General features: G+C 38.5%; 2 protein-coding genes across 4 annotated transcripts in view; both read right to left on the bottom strand.

Annotated features, from left to right (window-relative positions):
• Positions 1-756: 756 nt before the first annotated feature.
• Positions 757-3,415, bottom strand: uts2r5 (urotensin-2 receptor 5). The gene is made up of 2 exons (XM_043230835.1): positions 3,254-3,415; positions 757-3,163 (listed from the first exon to the last, which is right to left on the bottom strand). Exon 2 carries the CDS (start codon positions 3,111-3,113, stop codon positions 2,025-2,027), a length of 1,089 nt encoding a protein of 362 aa, XP_043086770.1. The 5' UTR covers positions 3,114-3,163; positions 3,254-3,415; the 3' UTR covers positions 757-2,024.
• A 5,996-nt stretch (positions 3,416-9,411) lies between these two features.
• smurf1 (SMAD specific E3 ubiquitin protein ligase 1) overlaps positions 9,412-20,826 on the bottom strand; it is a 29,036-nt gene continuing 17,621 nt past the window's right edge. Inside the window, exons 3-18 of one of the 3 annotated variants that reach the window (XM_043235141.1) lie at positions 20,381-20,489; positions 20,095-20,228; positions 19,867-19,932; positions 19,267-19,342; positions 18,849-19,087; positions 18,049-18,133; positions 16,579-16,725; positions 16,057-16,258; positions 14,979-15,082; positions 14,602-14,716; positions 14,213-14,391; positions 13,336-13,473; positions 12,877-12,997; positions 12,310-12,511; positions 11,800-11,875; positions 9,412-11,201 (exon numbers count right to left, since the gene is read on the bottom strand). In XM_043235141.1, coding sequence (XP_043091076.1) covers positions 11,102-11,201; positions 11,800-11,875; positions 12,310-12,511; positions 12,877-12,997; positions 13,336-13,473; positions 14,213-14,391; positions 14,602-14,716; positions 14,979-15,082; positions 16,057-16,258; positions 16,579-16,725; positions 18,049-18,133; positions 18,849-19,087; positions 19,267-19,342; positions 19,867-19,932; positions 20,095-20,228; positions 20,381-20,489 — 2,093 coding nt within the window. In that variant the 3' untranslated portion in view covers positions 9,412-11,101. Of the gene's footprint in view, positions 11,202-11,799; positions 11,885-12,309; positions 12,512-12,876; positions 12,998-13,335; positions 13,474-14,212; positions 14,392-14,601; positions 14,717-14,978; positions 15,083-16,056; positions 16,259-16,578; positions 16,726-18,048; positions 18,134-18,848; positions 19,088-19,266; positions 19,343-19,866; positions 19,933-20,094; positions 20,229-20,380; positions 20,490-20,826 lie in introns of all 3 variants that reach the window. The other 2 variants (XM_043235140.1, XM_043235142.1) reach the window with 2 other exon arrangements.

Below are 20,826 nucleotides of genomic sequence, written 5' to 3' on the forward strand. Positions count from 1 at the left end.
AGCTAATAGATGGATCTCCTAAATCAGTCTTTCATCAAAATAAGAAATAATGTACATTTCCTCGGGTGCACTAGAGCTTTTCTGTCAACATGGTAAAAATAGCTTTAATGATCATATAATGTTTGAAGGGGTTTGTGAATGTTTACTTAAAATACAAAATGAGAACACCACCATCGAAGGTTTTGCTGTGAAATAATTTAAAAATAATAAAAAAAAGTGCATGATAGATGTAGAAAAATGTATATCCTGAGTTGTATTTAAAATGAATTTAATCATCTGTACATGGAGGGTTTATTATTATTTATTTTAATTAGTTTAAAAACAATCTCATATTGCACACCTAAAAATGTTCTCTATTAAGAAATGTTAACACTTTCGAATCATCGCACAACAGCAATTGTCTGTAACAATCTGATTTATCATCAAGAAGGAAAATTCCAAAAAACAGGAGCCAAGTAGATGGTTTAAATTCTTCAACTTAAAATGTGAAAAGAGTATGCATATGAACAATACCTAGGCAGTGTCCGTTTAGATCATTCAGAAAGGGTTTGGAAGAACAGCTTAGTGAAGTCCAGTGAGTGTCTAAGACAGTCTCGGGTGCTTAACAACGTCCTGACGTGTTTCTGGACAGCACCCTGAAGTGGCACCGTGCGTTTGTTTGGTTGTGTCGTGAATGTGTATCAGCTGCTTGAAAGCTATTTCACGGTTCAATACTCAGCACTTAAGCAGAGCTAACTCTGCAGTCAGGCCATGAATACAACACCTCATTCACCGCTATGGAAATTCTTGACCAAGTTTATTTTCACAAACAAGGAGAAGAAGAAACAATATAGATTTTTTTTCAAACAAAATCAAGCTAAAACAAATGCCTTTTTTTTTGCATTATTATTGACATTTTATTCAAACCAAACACTAAGTATATATGCATGTGATGTCTTGACAATATTCCAGGTATCAGTGCATTAAAGGAAATGAAGACATCGTCACTATGGGGACATTTTTCTAGGTTCGGTTGCTTACATGATTTCTTTTTTCTAAATAGCATGCAAAGGACAAATCACAACTACCGATAGCTTTTTGAATAGCTTTTCAGCAATACAAAGCACTCGAGCACAACATATTTCATGTGTAAACTAGAGCTTGCATAACAATGTAACAATATATATGTTATATTTATTATAACAAAGCACTTCTACATATAATTAACAGAAATGAAAGATCAATCCAAAACACATCATTTACTGAGATATTGCACATTGGTTTCTTTATTTATGATGGCACACATTATTCCCATTATAATCTAACAATAGAAAATAACCATGCACTTAACACAGTCCCATTCAGAACCACAGCAACATTTGGACAACTACAAAAAAAGGGTGATTTTCTCAATATTTATATATTTTTTTCACACCCTCAGATTCCAGGTTTTCAAAGAGCTGTATCCAAGCTAAAAATCGTCCCGTCCTAACAAACCATATACCAACGAAACGCTTTGAACAAATAAGCTTTTCATTAAGTTGTGGTATATTTATGATAGGAAGTTTACTAAATATCTTCACGGAACATGATCTCTACTAAATATGATTTTTCACATGAAATAAAAATCTATATTTCGACCCAAACAATGTAGTTTTGGCTATTGCTGCAAATATACCCCTGCCACTTAAAGACAAATTTTGGTCTGCAATGTAGAGCATCTCCAGACGCTCAAAACTTTCTTTCTTTTTTCTTGTGACAACCTAGTATGACTTAGGTTAGCTTAATGGATATTTTTGGGCTTTATGTTCATAAAAGAACTTATTTTGACACGATTTAAAAAATAACCTTTAACGTTCCTAATAACTATTTTGGAGATCACTGTGCAACTAAATACGATTATATGTCTATTAAGCTTTTCTGCCTAATTGATATATAAAATGCGTGTTTGGTTCCGAGAAAACTATTATTCCTGTACAGCACTGAGGAAACAATTCGTTAACTGTAATGATGCGTTTTACGACTGCCGTGTTTAAGCGGCGGTATCAAAGTTTGCTGTAAGCGTCCAGAACCGCGTGATTCCCAGAAGACACGGACCTTTGAGAAGACCGTCTCAACCTCTTCTTGAACTCTGTGCTGCTTCTTTGTCTGTCTCTCGCGTATTCCTGGTAATTCTTCGTCAACAAAGTGTACAAAAAAGGGTTGATGCAGCTGTTGCTATACGCCAAACAAGTCACAACGAAGTTGATGTACACCACCGTCCTGCCCGAGAGCCCTCCGTGCGCGTAATAGTAGATGCTGAGCAACTGCCACAACCAGAAGGGTAAGAAACACGCCCAATAAGTCAGAACTATACCGAAGATCATATATAACACCTTCTGTTTGGGACACTTCTTCATTTCTCTGGACGGGAATGTAGACGTTTGGGATAGCCAGTAGGTCCGGGCTAGTTTCAGGTAGAGGTATCCAATGATTAATCCGGGAGCCAAGATGCAGGTGTTAAACAGCACGGTCAGATACACTCTGTACGCGGTCATCTGCCAGGTCGGATGGCACATGCGCTTCTCTACTCCGTCGTGCACGTCTTTCTTGAGGTCGATCATGATCATGGTCGGCAGAGCCAGCACGAAGGAGAAGAGCCACACGAGGCAGGAGACCGCGCGCCTGTAGCGCCGGGACCGGCCGAAGGCGTCCAGCGGGTTCACCACGGCCAGGTAGCGCTCCGTGCTCATGACGGTCAGGATGAAGATGCTGGCGTGCATGGTGACCAGGTCCAGGCTGAACAGAACGCGGCACCCGACGTCGCCAAAGTACCAGTCCTTCGCGAAATACGTCCAGACCACGAAAGGAATGGTGGAGAGGTACAGCAGATCCGCCAGAGCCAAGTTCACTATGTAGACATACATCGAGCCGGTTACGCGCGCGGAGGTGTTCACGATGATCAGGGTGTAAACGTTTCCGATCGCTCCCACCAAACACATGGCGGTCAAAACTGTGCCGAGTATGCATGTTATTAGCATGTCGTATGAAGGCGCGCGCTCTTCGGCTCCCGGTGCTGCTGGGGGTGAGATGTTGGTAAAAACAGCCGAGGTATTCACCTGGTTCCTCACACCAAGCGAATCACCTGATTCCATTTTTAAAAAGCCTCACTTAACTCCTTGGCGAATTTAGTTCATTTTAAAATCTGTTAAAGGAACAAAATGTGCGCGAAAATTGCATTTACCTGACATTTCCGTTAACCTATACAGCCTACAAAATATAGCTATTAACTTACCAGTGTATACATTAGTTTACTATTTCGAAAGCACTTCCAGGTGACGCTGTAAACATGCGCACACATTGCAAATCTGTGTCAATAAATAAAAACAAACGTGCGCAAAATGTGCCGCGTTCTCAGCATCCGCGTGTGAACTTCCCAGCCTGCAGGTCCTGTCCCTGTAATACTGCCGTGGGTGGGATCTATGTGTAGTACGTGCTGCATCACAAGCATACAAAGCTATGACAGTTTGTCGAATGAAAACTAAATATTTCAATATTTAATTATGCATTTTATTAAATGAAAAAACTAAGTTTGCATACTTTTGCATTATAGAAAACACTTTCTCATTTTAACTACATATTTTTTCCATCTACTTATCTATGCAGCATAAAATGCAATAATATCTGTTCTTCGTACTCAATGTTTAGAACTTACAGGAATTCATTTTCAAATGAACTTTTGGTGCCACTTTGATTTTACAGCAGCATGTTTTCAATCATAACTGGCATATCCATATTTGAAAAATAAGAGTTTAGGAGTCCATCGTTACCTTTAAAGGAGTCTAAAAGTAAAGCTGTAAATATCATTATTAATTTCAGTAGCATTGCACAGACCTATCTTAAAAGCTTTTCCAGTTGTACAAAACTTTAGCAGTATAACACTTTTTTTTAACACTATCAGTATATATTTTTTAGATTTTAATAAGGATAAAATGGTATTGCATATGGGAAATGTTAATACAAAAATGTATCTTTTCGAAAAATATATTTTCACTACAATAAATAGGTTAGTAAATATGTGGACTTAATTAGATTGTAAGAAGAGCAGAGTGAATGGAGTCGGCAGACGGTGAAGAACTCTTTCTCACCCCCGAGTCTATCAATACTTGAGCAGAAATAGCCTGGCACCATCAGCGCTGAGTGATTGCTGGATGAAGACCTGTAATTTCTACACAATTATCAACTTTTCAGGAGCGCTGACCGTCTGGATTCATGTGCATGGACGCAAAATTATATCAGCAGGGAGCAGACGGCTCATTTGTCCATTATGTCAAAAATAAGATCCCTTTAGATCTCATCTTTCTGCAGAACGCATCCTTATTAGAAGACTTTTGGTTTTTGATTATGCGTGTTGTTTATGCCTTTTCAGTAAATGCGGTTTGGATGTTGACCGAAAGAAACGACAGACATTTCACTTACTGGAAAACAAACTCATTGAAATGCAGCTGTGAGGGGTTCAAAGACGCTTCAACACATCATGAAAGCTCAGGATCTTTTCAAATGCAGAAATACCCCGCAAGCATTTCATTAGGAGACAAATGTGCGCTCTTTGAGTCCATTTGTCAAAGCACTCTTTTTCTCTGCACTGAAGGTTTCTCAAAGACCCTGCTCTGAGCGTTAGGCTTCAGCTGCGCAGGAAGCGCATTGCATCAAATATAAAGCATAGGTGGATTCAAAGGAAATCATTTTTCTGCGCTCAAGGTTGTGGAATAACTAGTAACAATAAAGGAAGGCAATGTTAAACAAACTCGCTGCTTTTATCTGCTTGAATAAAATTGTAGACTGTATTGATTCCACTGCAGTGGCCCACATACAGTATCTCTATAATTCACCTTCTGGGTCCTTCATAATTCTGGCACGGTGACGGAAACAGAAAGCTAACATATCCATACTGAATATTTCTGTGAGCACATCAGCAAATGCATTTCATACCAGCTATATTACCAAAATTAGATACACTAACAGATAAATCTTGTGATTATAAGATAAAGCTATATACTGTAACTGTGTAGAGATTACAAAACGTATTGCAGATAAACTATATATGTAATAGTTATGATATAATATAATAAACAAAAGTTTGCCTTGTCATTTTAATCATTTCACAAGCAATTTTATTTAGAGAATACCAAAAGTTATATATAAGATAAAAACATTTACAAGGGTACGAACCAAGTACATCAATTCATTTTTGCAGATTAGATCATTTCTTCTGTCTTTTGTCCGTTTGTTCTGAATCTGAGACTGGATGTCACGCACAAACTGGACTGGATTTGCCCTCAGCCAACTCACTGGGGCAAATTTACTGCTGCCTTTTCACTGGAGAAACTGCTTGAAAGCCGTAACTGGTTTTTGACTTTATCCAGACATCATCCGTGACAGTGTCTGAGCAGGAACACATCCCTGCCTGCTTACGTGCTAGTGCTACACATTCAGGACAATCTTTCATTTTAGCTCAAAGCTATTAACATAATATAATATTAAAATATGTCATCTTACTTGTTATTTCAGTCTTTTTTATTTAAACAGCATGTATTATACCATCACAAGGGTATAAACCAAAGGGAAAAAAAAACATTTACGTAGCAAGTTATTCATATGATTGATTGCGGCGCAAATGTAAATATATATTTTACAACCAGCGGCCAGTGGAATAAACTGCTTACACTAGTCTTAAAAGGTTAGTCATCTTTAGTTTTTTCCTTCAAGGCTGGTCGACTTCTTAAAGTCAGTTACAATAAGATAGCTGGGTCTAATTTAAATGTGAAAATTAAGACTGATTAACCCAGGGTTAACTAGTTGGTCAAATTAGTTCTTAAAACAAGGTCTTAAAATAGTAGCTGTGTTTATGCAACTGGTTAAGGGAATAGAAGCACTTTTTGAAACTTAAAATAAGAGAGAATATAAAATTAAGCCAAATTAATAAGTAATAAGGACATATATTGAATGGAAAATGCATAGCGTTTTATTATAAAGAATTATACTGTTTATTGGTTCTATGAAAAGTTCACACAACTGACTCCTAGCTTAACTATCAGCATAAAAAAGAGAGACTATGCATGATTATGTTTGTGAATCATCAACATTTATAGAAGAAAGACAGAAAATGTACTGCTGTTAGGATCCACGCCTATATGAACACTTTTCATTGAGCGTATTAAAGATCAGTAATTAAACATGATGAACTTAAGAAATTAATATTCTGTGTATTTATATTAAAAAAAGGAGGGGTTGAGTTAAGAATGAAGAAGACATTTCCTATTGATTTTCTATTTGTTGACTATTCTCATGACTACTGCGCTTTCCAGTATTCTTGGTTCATTAACATGTATTTTCTCCATAAAACTGAGTAAATCTGAGAAACAGGTGTAGAGCACAGTAAAATATACACATTTAAAAAAAACAATTTTTGTGATTCATTTTTGCTGTTTCAAAAAAAAACAAAAAAAAACAGCCAAGGCATATTTATTGTCCTGCAACAAACCTTTTTCAACAGGAACATCTGGCTTACTTTGATTCACTTGGCTGATAGTTAGTAGATGAGCAGCTCTTGGTTATACACCACATTCCACGAAAGGCTAATAAATGCACTTCTATGTGATGTACGAATGAATAAGAAAATATGTCTCGGTTTTCAGATGTTGGCAGCTGTCAAAGTCCCAGTCCTGCTGTGAACACATCCTACATGAGCAGTAAAAACACAGTGATAAACGTCTATTAACAAAATCAGCCCCAAATGGAAACGTGCCTACTTTTCATCTTTTTCATGTTTGACGTTTTTAAAGACAAACAGGACGGATGAAATAAAAGCTCTAATTTCATTACGAAATACTTTACAGAACGTTTTCCTCAAAGCGTACTCAGAGGAACCATCTCATTAAATAGCAAATTTAGCTTTTTTTTTTTAATTCAGAAAGTGTTGGCAGCACATACCGTATGTCTACATAGTGTTCGTTCTGGCCAGCACATCTCAACATCAATAACCAAATATCAGAGATTATTAAAAACTTCATGTAACGGAATACTGCAAATATCAGGCCAGTCAGTGCAAAACAAACTGCCGAATACGTTTGTCAGTCCTGTATCTGTGTCTTTTTCGGTGGTTTGGGATTTGTAAATGGTTTTGTAAATTATAAGGAGCAAAATAAATGTGTAAATAAATTAAATGCGTGGCTTACTGGCTCTCAAGCTCCCAAAAAATACACATACACACACACAATAATTAATAAAAGAGGTTCGCTTGTATCCAAGTCTTTTAAAACTAATAATCTTGCTTAAGCGCTCAGGTCTCCATTCAGTTCATTGTATGGAGAACAGCTGCTTGGTTAGATATGTTCTTTCGTGCTCCAGAAAAGAAAGGAAGCCATACTGGGTTGGAACGACGTGATGGAGAGGAAACGATAACAGAATTATCAAAAATTCCTCCCAAAATCCCTAAAGATGTCTGCTACTAGTCTCTTTTGAAACCCACAAGGAATGGTTCATAGGAAAGTATGACGCACAACACTGTATTTAATCTTATCTTAGCTATCAAAACTGATTTGAGTTCTTAAAAACTGAGAAGGTGAGACTGCATTGATGATTTCTCGTCGTCTTCTGAACCTCTGAGAGCAGACTTCACGGTTCCTCTGCCAAACCAAAGATCTGGTCTTCATCACCCTGACAGCTCCAGCACCGATCTTCATTGATCTCATTACAGATAGAGAAGCAAATCATTTTCCTAAAGCTGCAGGAAATAATCTGGCTGGAGATTTATCTCCAAGGTTAAGATCACAGGACTTTATAACGTCTCTTCAAGTCTGATTACTGTTGCAGGATTGCGGCACCACTCTCCTGTCTGGTAACTTTTCTCCATGGATATCATTTTCCAAATGCTTTCAGGAAACCAGGCAGGGAAGACCTCCAAGGACATTGAAGATTTTTTTTTTTTTTTGGATTCACAGCTTAAGTCATCAACTCGACTTCAATTTTCCAGACATTTTAATGGCGGAAAAGACACAGCAAACGTTGACACTGAGACAGTGTTGGCTTTCTAATTAACTAGCGTTGGGCAATTAGACAAACATATCTGAAGGTAACGTATGCCATTATTATTATGATCATTACAAGGCAATTATATTTTCCCTAAAGTACTGACAACAGTTTTCCAATATAAATTTAGTTTTTCTTCCTGAAAAAAATATTGCTCCATTTTTAATGTAATATCTACACATTTAGTATTCTGACGCTGCTGGAAACAGTAAAGCTATATAAAAGACCATAAATTGAAAATAAACACATGGGGCCAGTTGCTTTGAGTCAGTGTATAAGCATATGAGCCAGTCCTGCAAATGGTTCGGGCAAAAGGCACCGTTAATGCTTGTGCTCACAGTGGCCAAAGCACATCATGTACTGAGTCACCTGCTCCTTCATTATTTTTGTAGGCAAATAAAGCAAAAGGATGCATAATTATGAAGGGCAGCTGGCTTACTTTACTTAAAGGAGTAGTCCACCCAAAAATAAAATGGTTCAAAATTCACTCAACCTCAGGTCTTCCAAGATGTTAAACAGACTTGATGAAATTCAGCATCACATCATATGCTCACCAATGCATCCTGTGCAGCGATATTAAAGAAAAAAGAAATTTGTTGCGAGATGACAATAGGGTGGTAAAATAGGGTGGATTCCTCTTTTTGCTTTAAGATGTAAATTGTGGTGTGGATTACTATTTTCTTGGCTGTTTGGCACCCATTCACTGCAGAGAATTTATTGGGGAACAAATAATATAATGTACGTTTCTCCAAATACGTTTCCATGAGAAAATCTAACTCCATTGCGTCTTGGATGGACCGATGGGGAGTCAATTAAGTTTTTCCTCTTCCTATTCCTTTAACATTCATTACTAAATAAAAACTCACAATACATATGCAAACAAAGACCAAAAAAAAAAAAAAAAAAAAAAAAGCAAGGAGAAATAGATTGCAATTTAGTTTCTTTAATATAATCTTATTTACACTGAATTTTTTCAGAAATGTTTAGTACATAGTAAGTTACAATTACTCTTGCATCGAATAAACAATGACACTCAGGACCTAATAATTGTACAATGTGATGATACTGGTCACATTACTTGGAAAAAAGATTTTTTTCTTTAGAGAAATATGAAAACAACTGTAACTTCAGGCAAAGTCCATACTCATCTTCAAGCTCACTAGCCATTCCCACAATTACACAACATTAAACGTCACCTCTTTTGTCTTTTATGCAAGTTTAAAAACGGTTCACCACTCTAGGCATTCACGGTCTTTCGGAGAAACAGAAGACTTCATTTTTGCACACTCGAAGACACAAATTCAGACCGATCCGATACACATTAAGTGAGGAAAGAGACATTTTAAGACAGAACCAAGAATATAAAGGTGATGGTTTTTATTGCATATATCACAAATATGAACATGACCACCGGGGCCCAGCCTACATCACTTGCTAACTCCATTCAGGCCAAAGGTCGGGGGGAACCCGTCCGTTTAAATGTCCTGAAGAATCAGCAGCAGGTTTAAATACTTTGATTCATACATAAAATAAAAGAGATTAGTGTACAGCTTTCACAAGAACTCGGCCTTCTTTGAAAACTATGGAATAATGGTAATAGCAGCAATACTTAAAAGGACATTACATGGTAATAAATAATTGGTTTAAAATAAAAAAAAAAAAAAAAAAAAAAAAAAAAAAAAAAAGAGAAAAAGACAAGTGGTTGAAGAAACACTATGAGGTCGGCTCATCATTGACATTTACAAAGAATGATCTGGTGCCATGCACGTCAAGCACTACATAATGAAATCCAAGACCCTCCCCTGCTCTTTCACCACACCAAAACCTGGACCAAACCTCCACAGCTAAACACTCAATGACGGGTGATTGTACACGTGCCAGCCAAAGTGCTGAATGTTACCGAAGCAGTGGTTTGAATAAAGGAGACACGCGAATAACAGTCTAGAGTTGAATTTCATGGTACGTTACGTTAGAAAGGTTAATGCTAAGTTGCCATATGAGAGTGATCTCTTTTATTAAAGAGATTAATGGGGTCCATCAAAATTAAGGACAAAAAGAGCTTCTTCAAAACACTCAACATCCGTTTTCTTTGCAAGACTACGTTTAGGAGTCCAGTTTAGTTACACAATGGATCAAAAGAACGTTTTTCAAGAATGTGATTTGCTTCAAAATCAGCATATTAAAACAGCACTCATTAAAAATAGGCCTTTTGTTGACAACGGAGGAATGCTCGCTGGATAAAAATGTTGTTTTTAAAAGATTTTGTGTGACGAAAATACTGGTGAAAACGCCGACTTGGCAAGGGCTTTGGGTCCGTCTCTAGACTGCACATGAGCGCTGTGCTTCAGCTGAGGAACAGTAACACATGGGTGCCGGGACTAAGATTTTGCCATTAAGCATGTTCTTGATCTTAGACAAAAAAAACCAAAAAAAACATTTCAATAATACATTTTCAAGCAATCGAGTTAATTTCTACGACGAGAATGCTGATGAGTACAGGAAATGCCATCCTACAGTACTGAACAGGACACAAGGAAATAAAGTCAAATTAGAGACGTGACAACGCAGACCACCCTTGTCCTTCAAGATGCATTTGCTGTAGGTAAACTGGTTTAACGGTCACAGGCTCTGTGTATGTTGAAATACTCCACCTAGACTAAAACGTCATCTCTATTCGTGTAGACCACAGGCTCAGCGAGGCTCTACCGCAGCACAAACATACTCGAGTTACAGTCAGACGCTGTCAGCCCACCGTTTCAGTGACAAAGACAATGCGAACTGGATTTTTGAAAAACAAAAGAAACGTTGATCAGATTTCTCTGTAACTTATTGTGGTAATGTGAAACAATTCCCGAATCACGTTGTGAGGAATCATTAGTCTTTTGCCCTTGGGTGGTCGCTCCCCTCCGCTGCAGTTTCTGGCTGGTGGGTGATGCTAAAGTCTGTCGTGAGACACCAGTCCGTCTGTCCTGGAGAAGGGAAGGGGGGTGAAAACAATGGCTGGGGCTGTTTGGTGGGTTTGCTGCCATTGCTGGCTGGACAGGGCACTCGCTCACTCCACTGCAAAGCCACACGTCTCCTCCACAGCCGTCAGGAGCTTCTCGTAGAGCTTCTCGTATGACTCGTAAGGCGGGATGTCGATCCGATTGAAGCTGAAGGAATATGGGAAAAGTCAGATAAGTCTTTTTAGACTTCATTCCACCTTCCTTTCACACATTCGTATGGTTTCATATTTAGAAAATGGCTTTAATTTCAGTAAAAGCACCAAATAATGTCGCACGACAATTTTCCACCACCCCAATTCTCTCCGAATCATAGATGCTTTTTAAAATTTTATTTTTTTTAACTGTGCCTTTAGGAAACACTCGTTTCCATGTGACAAAATAGTAATGGTTTAAAACGTCTTTTAGCTTTATGCATGACAAATTCTTAAAAAAAAAAAAAAAAAAAACTGTTCCAGGGGAATTCTTGTTGATAATGACCATTAATATATTGTCTGAATAAAAAAAGCTGCTTAGAAATATTTTAAATTGGACATTCATTGGACAATTAAAATGTGTTTTATACTTTGAGTGAGTACAATATAATTAGTCAATTTTTCTCGATCCTACGATAACAGTGTCCATATATTCATCTGTGTGAAGTTTAGAAAGGAAAGTTTGATTCCTCAAAACAACAGTAAAGTGTTGCATTACATAAAAAAAACGTAGTAGGGTTTCAGCCTCTTTAGTATCTAAGCCTTAATCTTACCATGTGTGGGCTTTGGGCAGGTTGTCTGTGTTGGCATCAATTAAATGAATAGTGAAGAGTCTTGGTCCTGCAGAACCTGTAGAACCTTACAAAGATACATTCTAGTTATCACTGTTCTCCAAATCATCAAACTCAACAGAAGTGAGCATGAACACAAACCACTTTAAAAAGTCAACATGAAATCACAATCACTGTTATTGTTTTGTACAGGGAACATGTGAAACATGTTAGGCTACTGCTTTATCAATTAAACATAATGAAGCCAAATCATTCAAATAATAAAAACAGATATATTTCAGAATGCACATGTAAAGTTGTTTTGGTTCAGATCAACGTGCGCTAATGAATTGTGCATAACTTTAAGGACAATTGAATGGTTCTGGGAACTTCTCACTAGGACTACGGACAATGCAAACTAAATGGTGTCAGATTAGGCAGCACATCACTGATAGGCACAATCTGTCATCTATCAGGTGTACTGAAAGTGCACATGGCTTATCCATTAGCCACCTTGCAGTGCTTTGAAGCCTTGTAGAGGGACGCGTGTGGAGCCTGTGACGAACTGTAGCAATCTGCCTCTCCTCTCCTCGTCAAATGATTCAACCGCCTGCCAGAACCACTTCACTATGTTACTGTCAGCCACACAGTGCTTCAGCCGCGTGTTGGCCTTCCAGTCGTTCAAATCGATCTTGCCCAAACCTCCGATGATCAGCTAAAATGCAGAGAGAAATAAAAATGACTTTCACCTCTTTACCACATTTACAGATAGTAAGGTGAATAGAAAACGATGAAAGGAAAAATAAGCAAAAAAAAAAAAAGAACAGCAAAAAGACATTTATAAAATGTTCATTAAATCATTTCACCATTCCTAATAGCTTCTATAAGAGCAGTAAAAATATACTGTCTCTAATTTTAACTGTAAAAACTAACTAATATTTGGTTGAAATGTCACGTTCAGTGTTATGACTCTTCTACTCATTATATAACACAAATGTTCCATCTCTCCTCTTTTGTCACTAGTCAGAGCAGTCTCTTCATCAGCCTATCAATTAAGCGTGTCTGAAATGTCTGAATTACCTCAAGTTCCTTGTTGTCAAAAGGCTTGAGCAGATGCTGTGGTATGAGTTCGTTGAAGCCCTTTTGCAGGGCGAGGAATTGGGCCTCAATGCCTCGCATGAATCTCCAGTTGACATACAGCCTAACAGAGACACAATCAATCATGAGAGCTGAGGTGGAACATGGAGAACACTAAGAGGCTTCTGCATCCCACAGTCCTCCATTAACAACATCTGATTCATTTCTATTTGGCAATGACTCGCGCACAATAAAGATTCCCATAAAAATTGACATTCCACTAACATTCTTGAGTGGTAGCTTATATAAACAGGGTTCACTCAATCAGACTGACAGTGGAAAAAGCAGCAAGGCTCCTCAAACCTCTGCCAAGCACAACTAGCCATATGACTGCTGCCCTCTGCTGGAGGACTTTCTCTGAGCGTGAGCTGTGTTTGGTCACATGCGTGCACCTCTTCATACCTCACATATTCTTTCTTGTTCTCCTCTGTGACCGGGATGTTCTTGCCGTTTGGTTTCAGCTCATGTTGGAGAAATTTGCCAAAAGCATTATGTTCTACACAGAAGGTGTGGTCCAAAACAGACGTGATGTCATTCTCTCTGAAAAAAAACAACCAAAAGGCAAACATAGCGTAGTTATTTATATTGTTGCTTCTATTCAACAGGCTGCCCACTAACAGCAAGTAAATAAAAAGCAGTTTTTGGCCAACACTGAGACAAAATACACCTGGGCACTTCTTCCTCTCTATATATATATATATATATATATATATATATATATATATATATATATATATATATATATATATATATATATATATATATATATATATATATGACAACAATAACACTGTATGACAAAAAGATAACTTATTTAGTTTTTCTTTTCTTTTTTTTAACATTCACAAATTTGCTTACCATGTCACGAACGCTCTGATTCTGATTCACAAATGTGTGTAAATGAGTGTGCGTGTCGATTAACCACCTTTATAAATCATCCTGATGGTGATCTTTAACATGAGCTGGTCGCCGCCATGTTTGTTTGCGCAGCAGTTCAGAGACTCTGGCTATTATTTTATTATTCAAAAACCGAGAAGGAGTTGCAAATTGTTTTTACTCATTAATTCAGCCAGATGATAAAGGTCATATTCATACTATTGCTTGCTTTATTTTTAGACTTTAAATGTGGCAACAGTAGCATAAAAACAATGTGAGAAATACAAGCACTCTCTCTCTATCCTGATTTTTTTTTAAATAAACAACAACAACAACAACAACAACAACAACAACAAATATTCAATAGAAATGAATCTGGCCGTTTCTTATAAAGTTCACTCACAGTATCCAGACGAGGCTCTTGTGCAGCTCTGGGTCCACAGTCTCAAGGTCACAAAGCTGGATGGGCTTCCCCAGGAGCTGCTTGTAAAAGGGCAAGGTGAAGCCTCCATTGATGTAGTGGCCGTGGAAAACCGCCAGACCCATAATCCGCCCAACAAAGTGGAAGTAAGACAAGTGGTCCTGAATAAAAACAGCAGAGGGCGTGAGAGGAAGTTTAATGAGACACTGCAGCAGCAGAGAACCGCTTGGTGAACCTTTTAAAGCACACATGACGACCATATGTTGTTAATTCAGAGAAGCGCAGCCTATGCTAAATTTCTTCACAGCATACTGATTTACTAGGTCTTGTTTAGAAAAGAAATCCCAAGCATAGGTCGCTGCGTGACTTACAGGGTTGATAGAGGAGTCCGGGTTGATCTGTAGCGTGTAGATGTTATCAGTGGAGTACTGAAACAGGCCGTAGTATGGATTCAGCATCTCATGGCAGAGGAGATACAACCATTCCCTGGAACAGGACAGGAATTCAGATAAAGCTCACATCTGAGTCTTTCTGGCTGCGGTTCAGTCTAAACTCTGTGCTCAACAGGGGAACACCTGCAGTATCATGAACACGATACCCTGCATGCTGATAAGCCTGGCTGAGATTCAGCCTAAACTGTTGAAATTATAAAGTCAAGTCTGGCGTATGAACAGAGATGGGGGAATAATGAGGCACAGGGGAAATTAATTAATGAGAACCTTTCGCATGGAACAGATTCATATGCTACCTAGCAACTCCACCGTAATCCAGCCCCTCCTCTCCTCTGAACTTCACCATCAGCCGCTTCTTCAGGTCTTTGGGTCTCATCTTCATGATCTGTCTGTAAGACTCCTATTGCACAGATAGAACACAAAAGAGACATATTCATTTACATAAATTACATTAAACAAGTTATACATTACACAATTTTAACCTATCTTAAATTTATTTATGTTTTAACACCACGTTAGCAGCAATATGTTATGTTAGTGAGATCAACAGTATAACTTCAATACATCTTTGGCAATTGAACAACAGTACTGATAAAAGTCCTAGAATAGTTCAATTTAATCTTTGATTTAAAAAAAAAAAGTCTAAAATTCTTCTGGGAGAGAACTTTAAAAATGTCTTTTAATGTATTTGCTCTTTTGATCTTTCTATCCATTAAAAAAAAGATCAAACTGTACCACAGTTTCTACAAAAAGATTAGGAAAATGTATGAGAAATTTATTAATAAATTAGAATATCAGAATAATATAAATAAGAGTCATTTTACACTACGAACTAATTTCAGCTATGCCACAACAGGAAAAAAATTGCATTTCGAAAAACACTTAAACAGAAAAGAGAGTACCAGTCCTCACTATTTACTAGTTATTTATTTGACATACTCTTAACATATTGGCTGTTTATTATTATTATATTAGTGATTATAATGTACATATTCTGCATGAGCATATTTTTCATTTTTAATCCTCCTACTCAATAACTGAAAAGTGTAATAACGCTAACAATAATACATGCAGTCTTGGCAAAAAATACGAGACTTGAATTTTCTTTTCTTTGGAATAATGTGCACTGATGAGCAGTGACATGTACAAAATAAGAAAAGACTTGCTCTCCTAATTATCTAAGTGACCAAAAACGGCGACATTATTTAAGATACTGCTAATGGCGTCCTACTGTTGGAAACCAAAAAGCAAGCATCCTAATCGTGATGCATCCCTAGTCACTTCCAATGACAAAAAAGGTACCACGGTGCTGTTAGAGCTAAATTATGCATGCACTACATGACTGGCATTATTCAGCGGTGAGACTGTGAGTACCTCAAAGATCTCCTCACGGGACACTTCTATGCGGCAGTGGCCGGCCTGAGGCTGCTGCAGGGAGAGCTCATGGCGAAGAACTTTGAGTTTCTGGACCAGATCTCTCTCGTAGCGCACCGGTAACTCTCCATCACCTTCCTCCATACCAACTTCCATCTGTACGGGCAGAGCCTGGCTCGACTCCTTCACCTGAGAGTGTTGGCTGCTCACCACAAGCAAAACACACACAAATGTCACATGTGTACCGATACATGCACACACCGACAGCGGTTTATCAAGCCCCTGGACCGCGAGATTTTCATGCATCATTTGGGTTACACTCCCGCTAGGGACGATTAGGAATTAAATAAATGTTGAGAATTAATTTAATAAACCCTTACATGAGCAAGCAATTATCATTACTAGCAACTTTAATTACACAGGGATGATTTATTCATTGTGGTGAATAATTAACAGGATAATTTAAGAGCTGGGATGAGTAATCGGATGTTATGAGCAGAGCCGATGTGAAAGATGTTTTACCTCATGATGTGGTGTAACCTGGGGTCGGTGAATTGCGTGGTTCTATTATTGTGGTCGACAAAATAAATTCGTCCTGACACAGTGCTCCTGATCTCCCAGCCGGGCGGCAGAGGGCCCAGCTCCTCACAACTCACGCTGTTCAAATCCCTGAAGGAGCAAGCGCACCCATCACACCTGGTGCTCAACACATAATGGAACCCCTAAACTGTCTCTATTTATCCTCTTGCAGGGTGGGAAGTTAACTTTTTTTAAGCCAGCCACAATAGCAGGTGAATACCCCATTATAACAGACAGAGATTTTACGATTACGATTTGTTCTATTTTTGTTCATTTCGACTGAGTGGGTAAGTTTTTTTTATTGTGTGAAACTAAATCTCTTACATATGCATAAATGCTCTTATGCTTGTATATTCATTATGTGCATATCAATACACACACATACAGTGTATATTTAGAAAATATTTCCATGTTTGTATTTATAATCATATAATTTATATTTTAAATAAATATACTTCACATATAAACTATTTATACTATATTGCATACATGCATGTGTGTGTGTACTTGTATATACAGCACACACACATATTATGTAAACAAAAACTTTTATTTTGGATGCGATTAATCATATGACAGCACTAACTTTCGAATGTAATGTGGTGGCAAAGCTGAATTTTAAGCAGCCATTACTCCAGTGTCACGTGATCCTTCAGAAATCATTAAGAAACAACTCTTACTACTATCAATGTTTAAGAGTTTTGCTATTTTATATTTTCATGGAAATATGATCTTTTTTCCAGGATTCTTCAAAAGGTCTAAAGAACTGCATTTATCTGTAATAGAAATCGTCAGCAGCAAAAAATGGTCACTTTTGATCAATTAATTATCAATGAATAAAAGTATATATTGATTTTTAAAAAAGTGCATTTTCGCCCGTGCAAGTACAGCTAGCATTTATTACAAAAATAGCTGCCCAAAAACATTACAAAGACAGCCACAAGTGGACAGACTTGCCTTAAAGTGATGTTGGCAAAACTGAAGACGAAAACAAATCGTGAACTTCAAAACATGCTCACATGTGTGAGTTGAATATACAAGCATGTTATTTGACCAATTTAAGAGGTCGCATGTAATAGTGACTGTTAAAGCAAAACAACTTGCCACTGCACAAAAAGCGTCTAGATTTAGCTGGTGACGTGTGTTGATTTCCCACCCTGCTATCCTCACTATTAGGCTTCTTTTCACATCCTTTTCCTCATGCTTCGGAGATCATTACTCTTATGACGATGAGCAAATTATTAAGCTTCACAATGTCAACAGTAGCAGCTATTAAGTGAGATTGCTGATTATCAAGTTAGCTGATTGTGGACATTAAAGAGCTACGATTAGAGTGGTATCACAAAAGCAGCAAGGAGCAATCAAACCGGGGCAATCGTTATTTCAGCAAAGGCGGGTGGTGATTAAACCTACCGGGGTATTCTGGGATCGTGCCAGGTGCTCACGCCAGTCTGTGTGTGCAGAAAATAGACTTGGCCCTGCACGGTGGTCCTTTGCTCTGCATTAGAAAAGAGAACAGACACGTCAAGAGCGAGCGAGCCACCGGTAACTATTTTACACGTAACCTGAACGAGCGCCAGGGCTGCCCAGCTTCCAGTTCTCAGACGGCACAGAGCTAGTGTGGCATGTCTAGTCTGAGATTTAATTACACTGGCGCCGTCCGCTGGTCACGACAGAGGACTCTACCACAACACCAACAGGGTCAGGCACGGTTACACTCCAATGAGGGGCTTTGCCACAGCCGATCCACCTGTGTAATGCGGGCCGCAGCGCCAGAGTGAATGGACTCCTTTCAGAGCTCAGTCTCTCCAGTTCAATGCACTTCAGTAGCCTCTTACCCTGATCGCTAAGCTGTATTAGTCTCGATGGACTCCGGCAGTACCGTGGGTAAGAGATCAGGTATACGCACTGGGGATGTGCAAAACGGCACAGTTTTATGTTGAAATATTTATATAAACCTGTTATTGGACAAAACTGACAAGCCCTCAGAAAAGAAGTGACCTGCAGATTATACATAATGACAGGAAAATTGCTCACACTGGGCAATTTGAAGTGTACTGATAAAAAAATACATCTGTTATAAAAGTGGTGCTCTGATGGCAGCACCGGTGATATTTTAAAGCACCGGCACAAAATAATAAGCTAAAACAATCAGATTGGGTACATTTCGCTAATCGCCCGTCCTGACCTATTTCTAATGTTCTCAACCTTACCGTAGCCCTCAGGGAGGTCGGGGGACTGGTGTCCGTGTGGTCTGTTTTGGGGGGTGTGTGCATGCCCTCGGGAATCTTGGTTTCTGATGCGTTGTGCTTGGAGCCGCTGCTCCTGATTGGGCGACTCGAGCGCACGGCAGTTGCCTCCGCCAGCGGCTCCCGTAGGGTCTGTGTATGGCATGGGCTCCTCCATGAAGCAGCTGAGAGGCCGCCCGGGCCCCGAGTCTTCAAAGACAGGCCTGAAACACACACGTAAAGAGAAGAGAAGGTGTTATAACACATACAGACACACAAACATTTCACTGGGTCTTGGTATAGATGATCAAAACAGTGACGAACTGTGAAACTAACTCTTTAGGTAGCTCAAATGAAGTGCTTTATCTGGGCAGGTAACCAGTTAGATAAAAAGTTGACTCACCCCTCATTCTCTACCAGTCCTCTACAGTCGACCACAGGCCCTCCACTGCCAATTCTGTCTCTGGTCTGCAGACTCACTACAAAAATAAAGAAGAAAATGGTTAAAGAAAAGTCATTTACTCTGAAGACTCCTTATTTAGTCAAATACCGATTCAGCAATTTTAATTTCATTAGTTTGATAGTAGACATTTGAATTTAGACACTTCAATGACACACACAAGAAAATAAAACAACAAACAATGCTTTTCTCAGAACTAACTTCATTTTAATAAGCAAAATTTTATCTTAATTTTGTTGAATTAGCACGAGTTGAATTGATAAATTCACTTGTATTATCTTTAAAATAAACAGAAAATAAAATCTCATTAGTTTGATGGTTGGCATCTGAATTAAGACACTTTAAATGTCAAACAAAAAGAGACAAATTACAAAATAAAGAGACAAATAAATCTCCACTTGTGTTTTATTTCTTTAAAACAAACGCACATTTTTGGTTATTTAGTTGTGCAAATGCATTCTAAAAGTTTCACCAAAGTGGCTAAATAAATCAATCTTGTTCTCCGACTCTGTACAAATTCTACCTGCAGTGTTTAATACGTACCAACGATCTGTCCGCGAACAGCATCACTGTCTGACGGGTTCAACTTGCATAAGTCTAAACGCTGGTCTGATGGTGAAACGGATAAATGACAAGATGAAGCCAAAATAGGCGATCAAACTTCTATAGACTACAGATACACAGCTTAAGAGAAATTTTATGAAGACATGTAACGACTGCGATATTGCACAATGAAGAGATTGAGCCATGTTATGAAAGTACCACACTCACAGCCTGTGTCTTTTAGTCTGCTGATGGCGTTGGACAGGAGCCGCACACAGCCTAAGAAACCCGCACCCTGCTTCTTATGGATCTTCTTGTGGTTCCATACGCTAATGGTGATGGAGTCTGTCTTCCCAATATACCTGCGGAAAGACTCTCTTTAGCCATTTCATTCTTTTAAAATCACAAGCTAATGATGTTTCTGTTATTTTAAAGATTACGTAAATGCTCAAAACTGCGCAGCATCACCACTGAGAAGAACATAGCAAAAATTAGCCGTGAGTAACTTGCTTACAGGTCGTAATGCTGATTCCACTTGGGGTCCAATGTGCTTTTGACCGTGTCTGTGGAGTGGCATTGACCCGAGCCGTCCACCACAACTTTGGCGAAAGGATCGGGCAACCCTGCAGCAGAACGACAGCATAACAGTAAGACAAATAAACAACAGAGGACAACCTCGGCCGTCACACACTGTCCTCACACTGCCCTTTGGAAAAAAAAAATGATTACAATCTGTACAGCTAAGCAGCTTCCACAATGACAGCTGCAAAAATTTAGATAGACTGCAAATATTTGGATGGCTTTACAGATCCCCCGACCAAAAAGAGCGACAATGGAGCCACTGACTTTCAGTTGCCAAATTACAGAATCTGAACTTTTTTGTTACATGCACAAGGATATGTTACTAGTTTTTTGTTTTAAATGCGTGTTCCACCTTGATTCTGTCAATCTAGCGATCCT

Source organism: Puntigrus tetrazona, chromosome 3 (genome assembly GCF_018831695.1).
Source record: "Puntigrus tetrazona isolate hp1 chromosome 3, ASM1883169v1, whole genome shotgun sequence".
Classification (NCBI taxonomy): domain Eukaryota; kingdom Metazoa; phylum Chordata; class Actinopteri; order Cypriniformes; family Cyprinidae; genus Puntigrus; species Puntigrus tetrazona.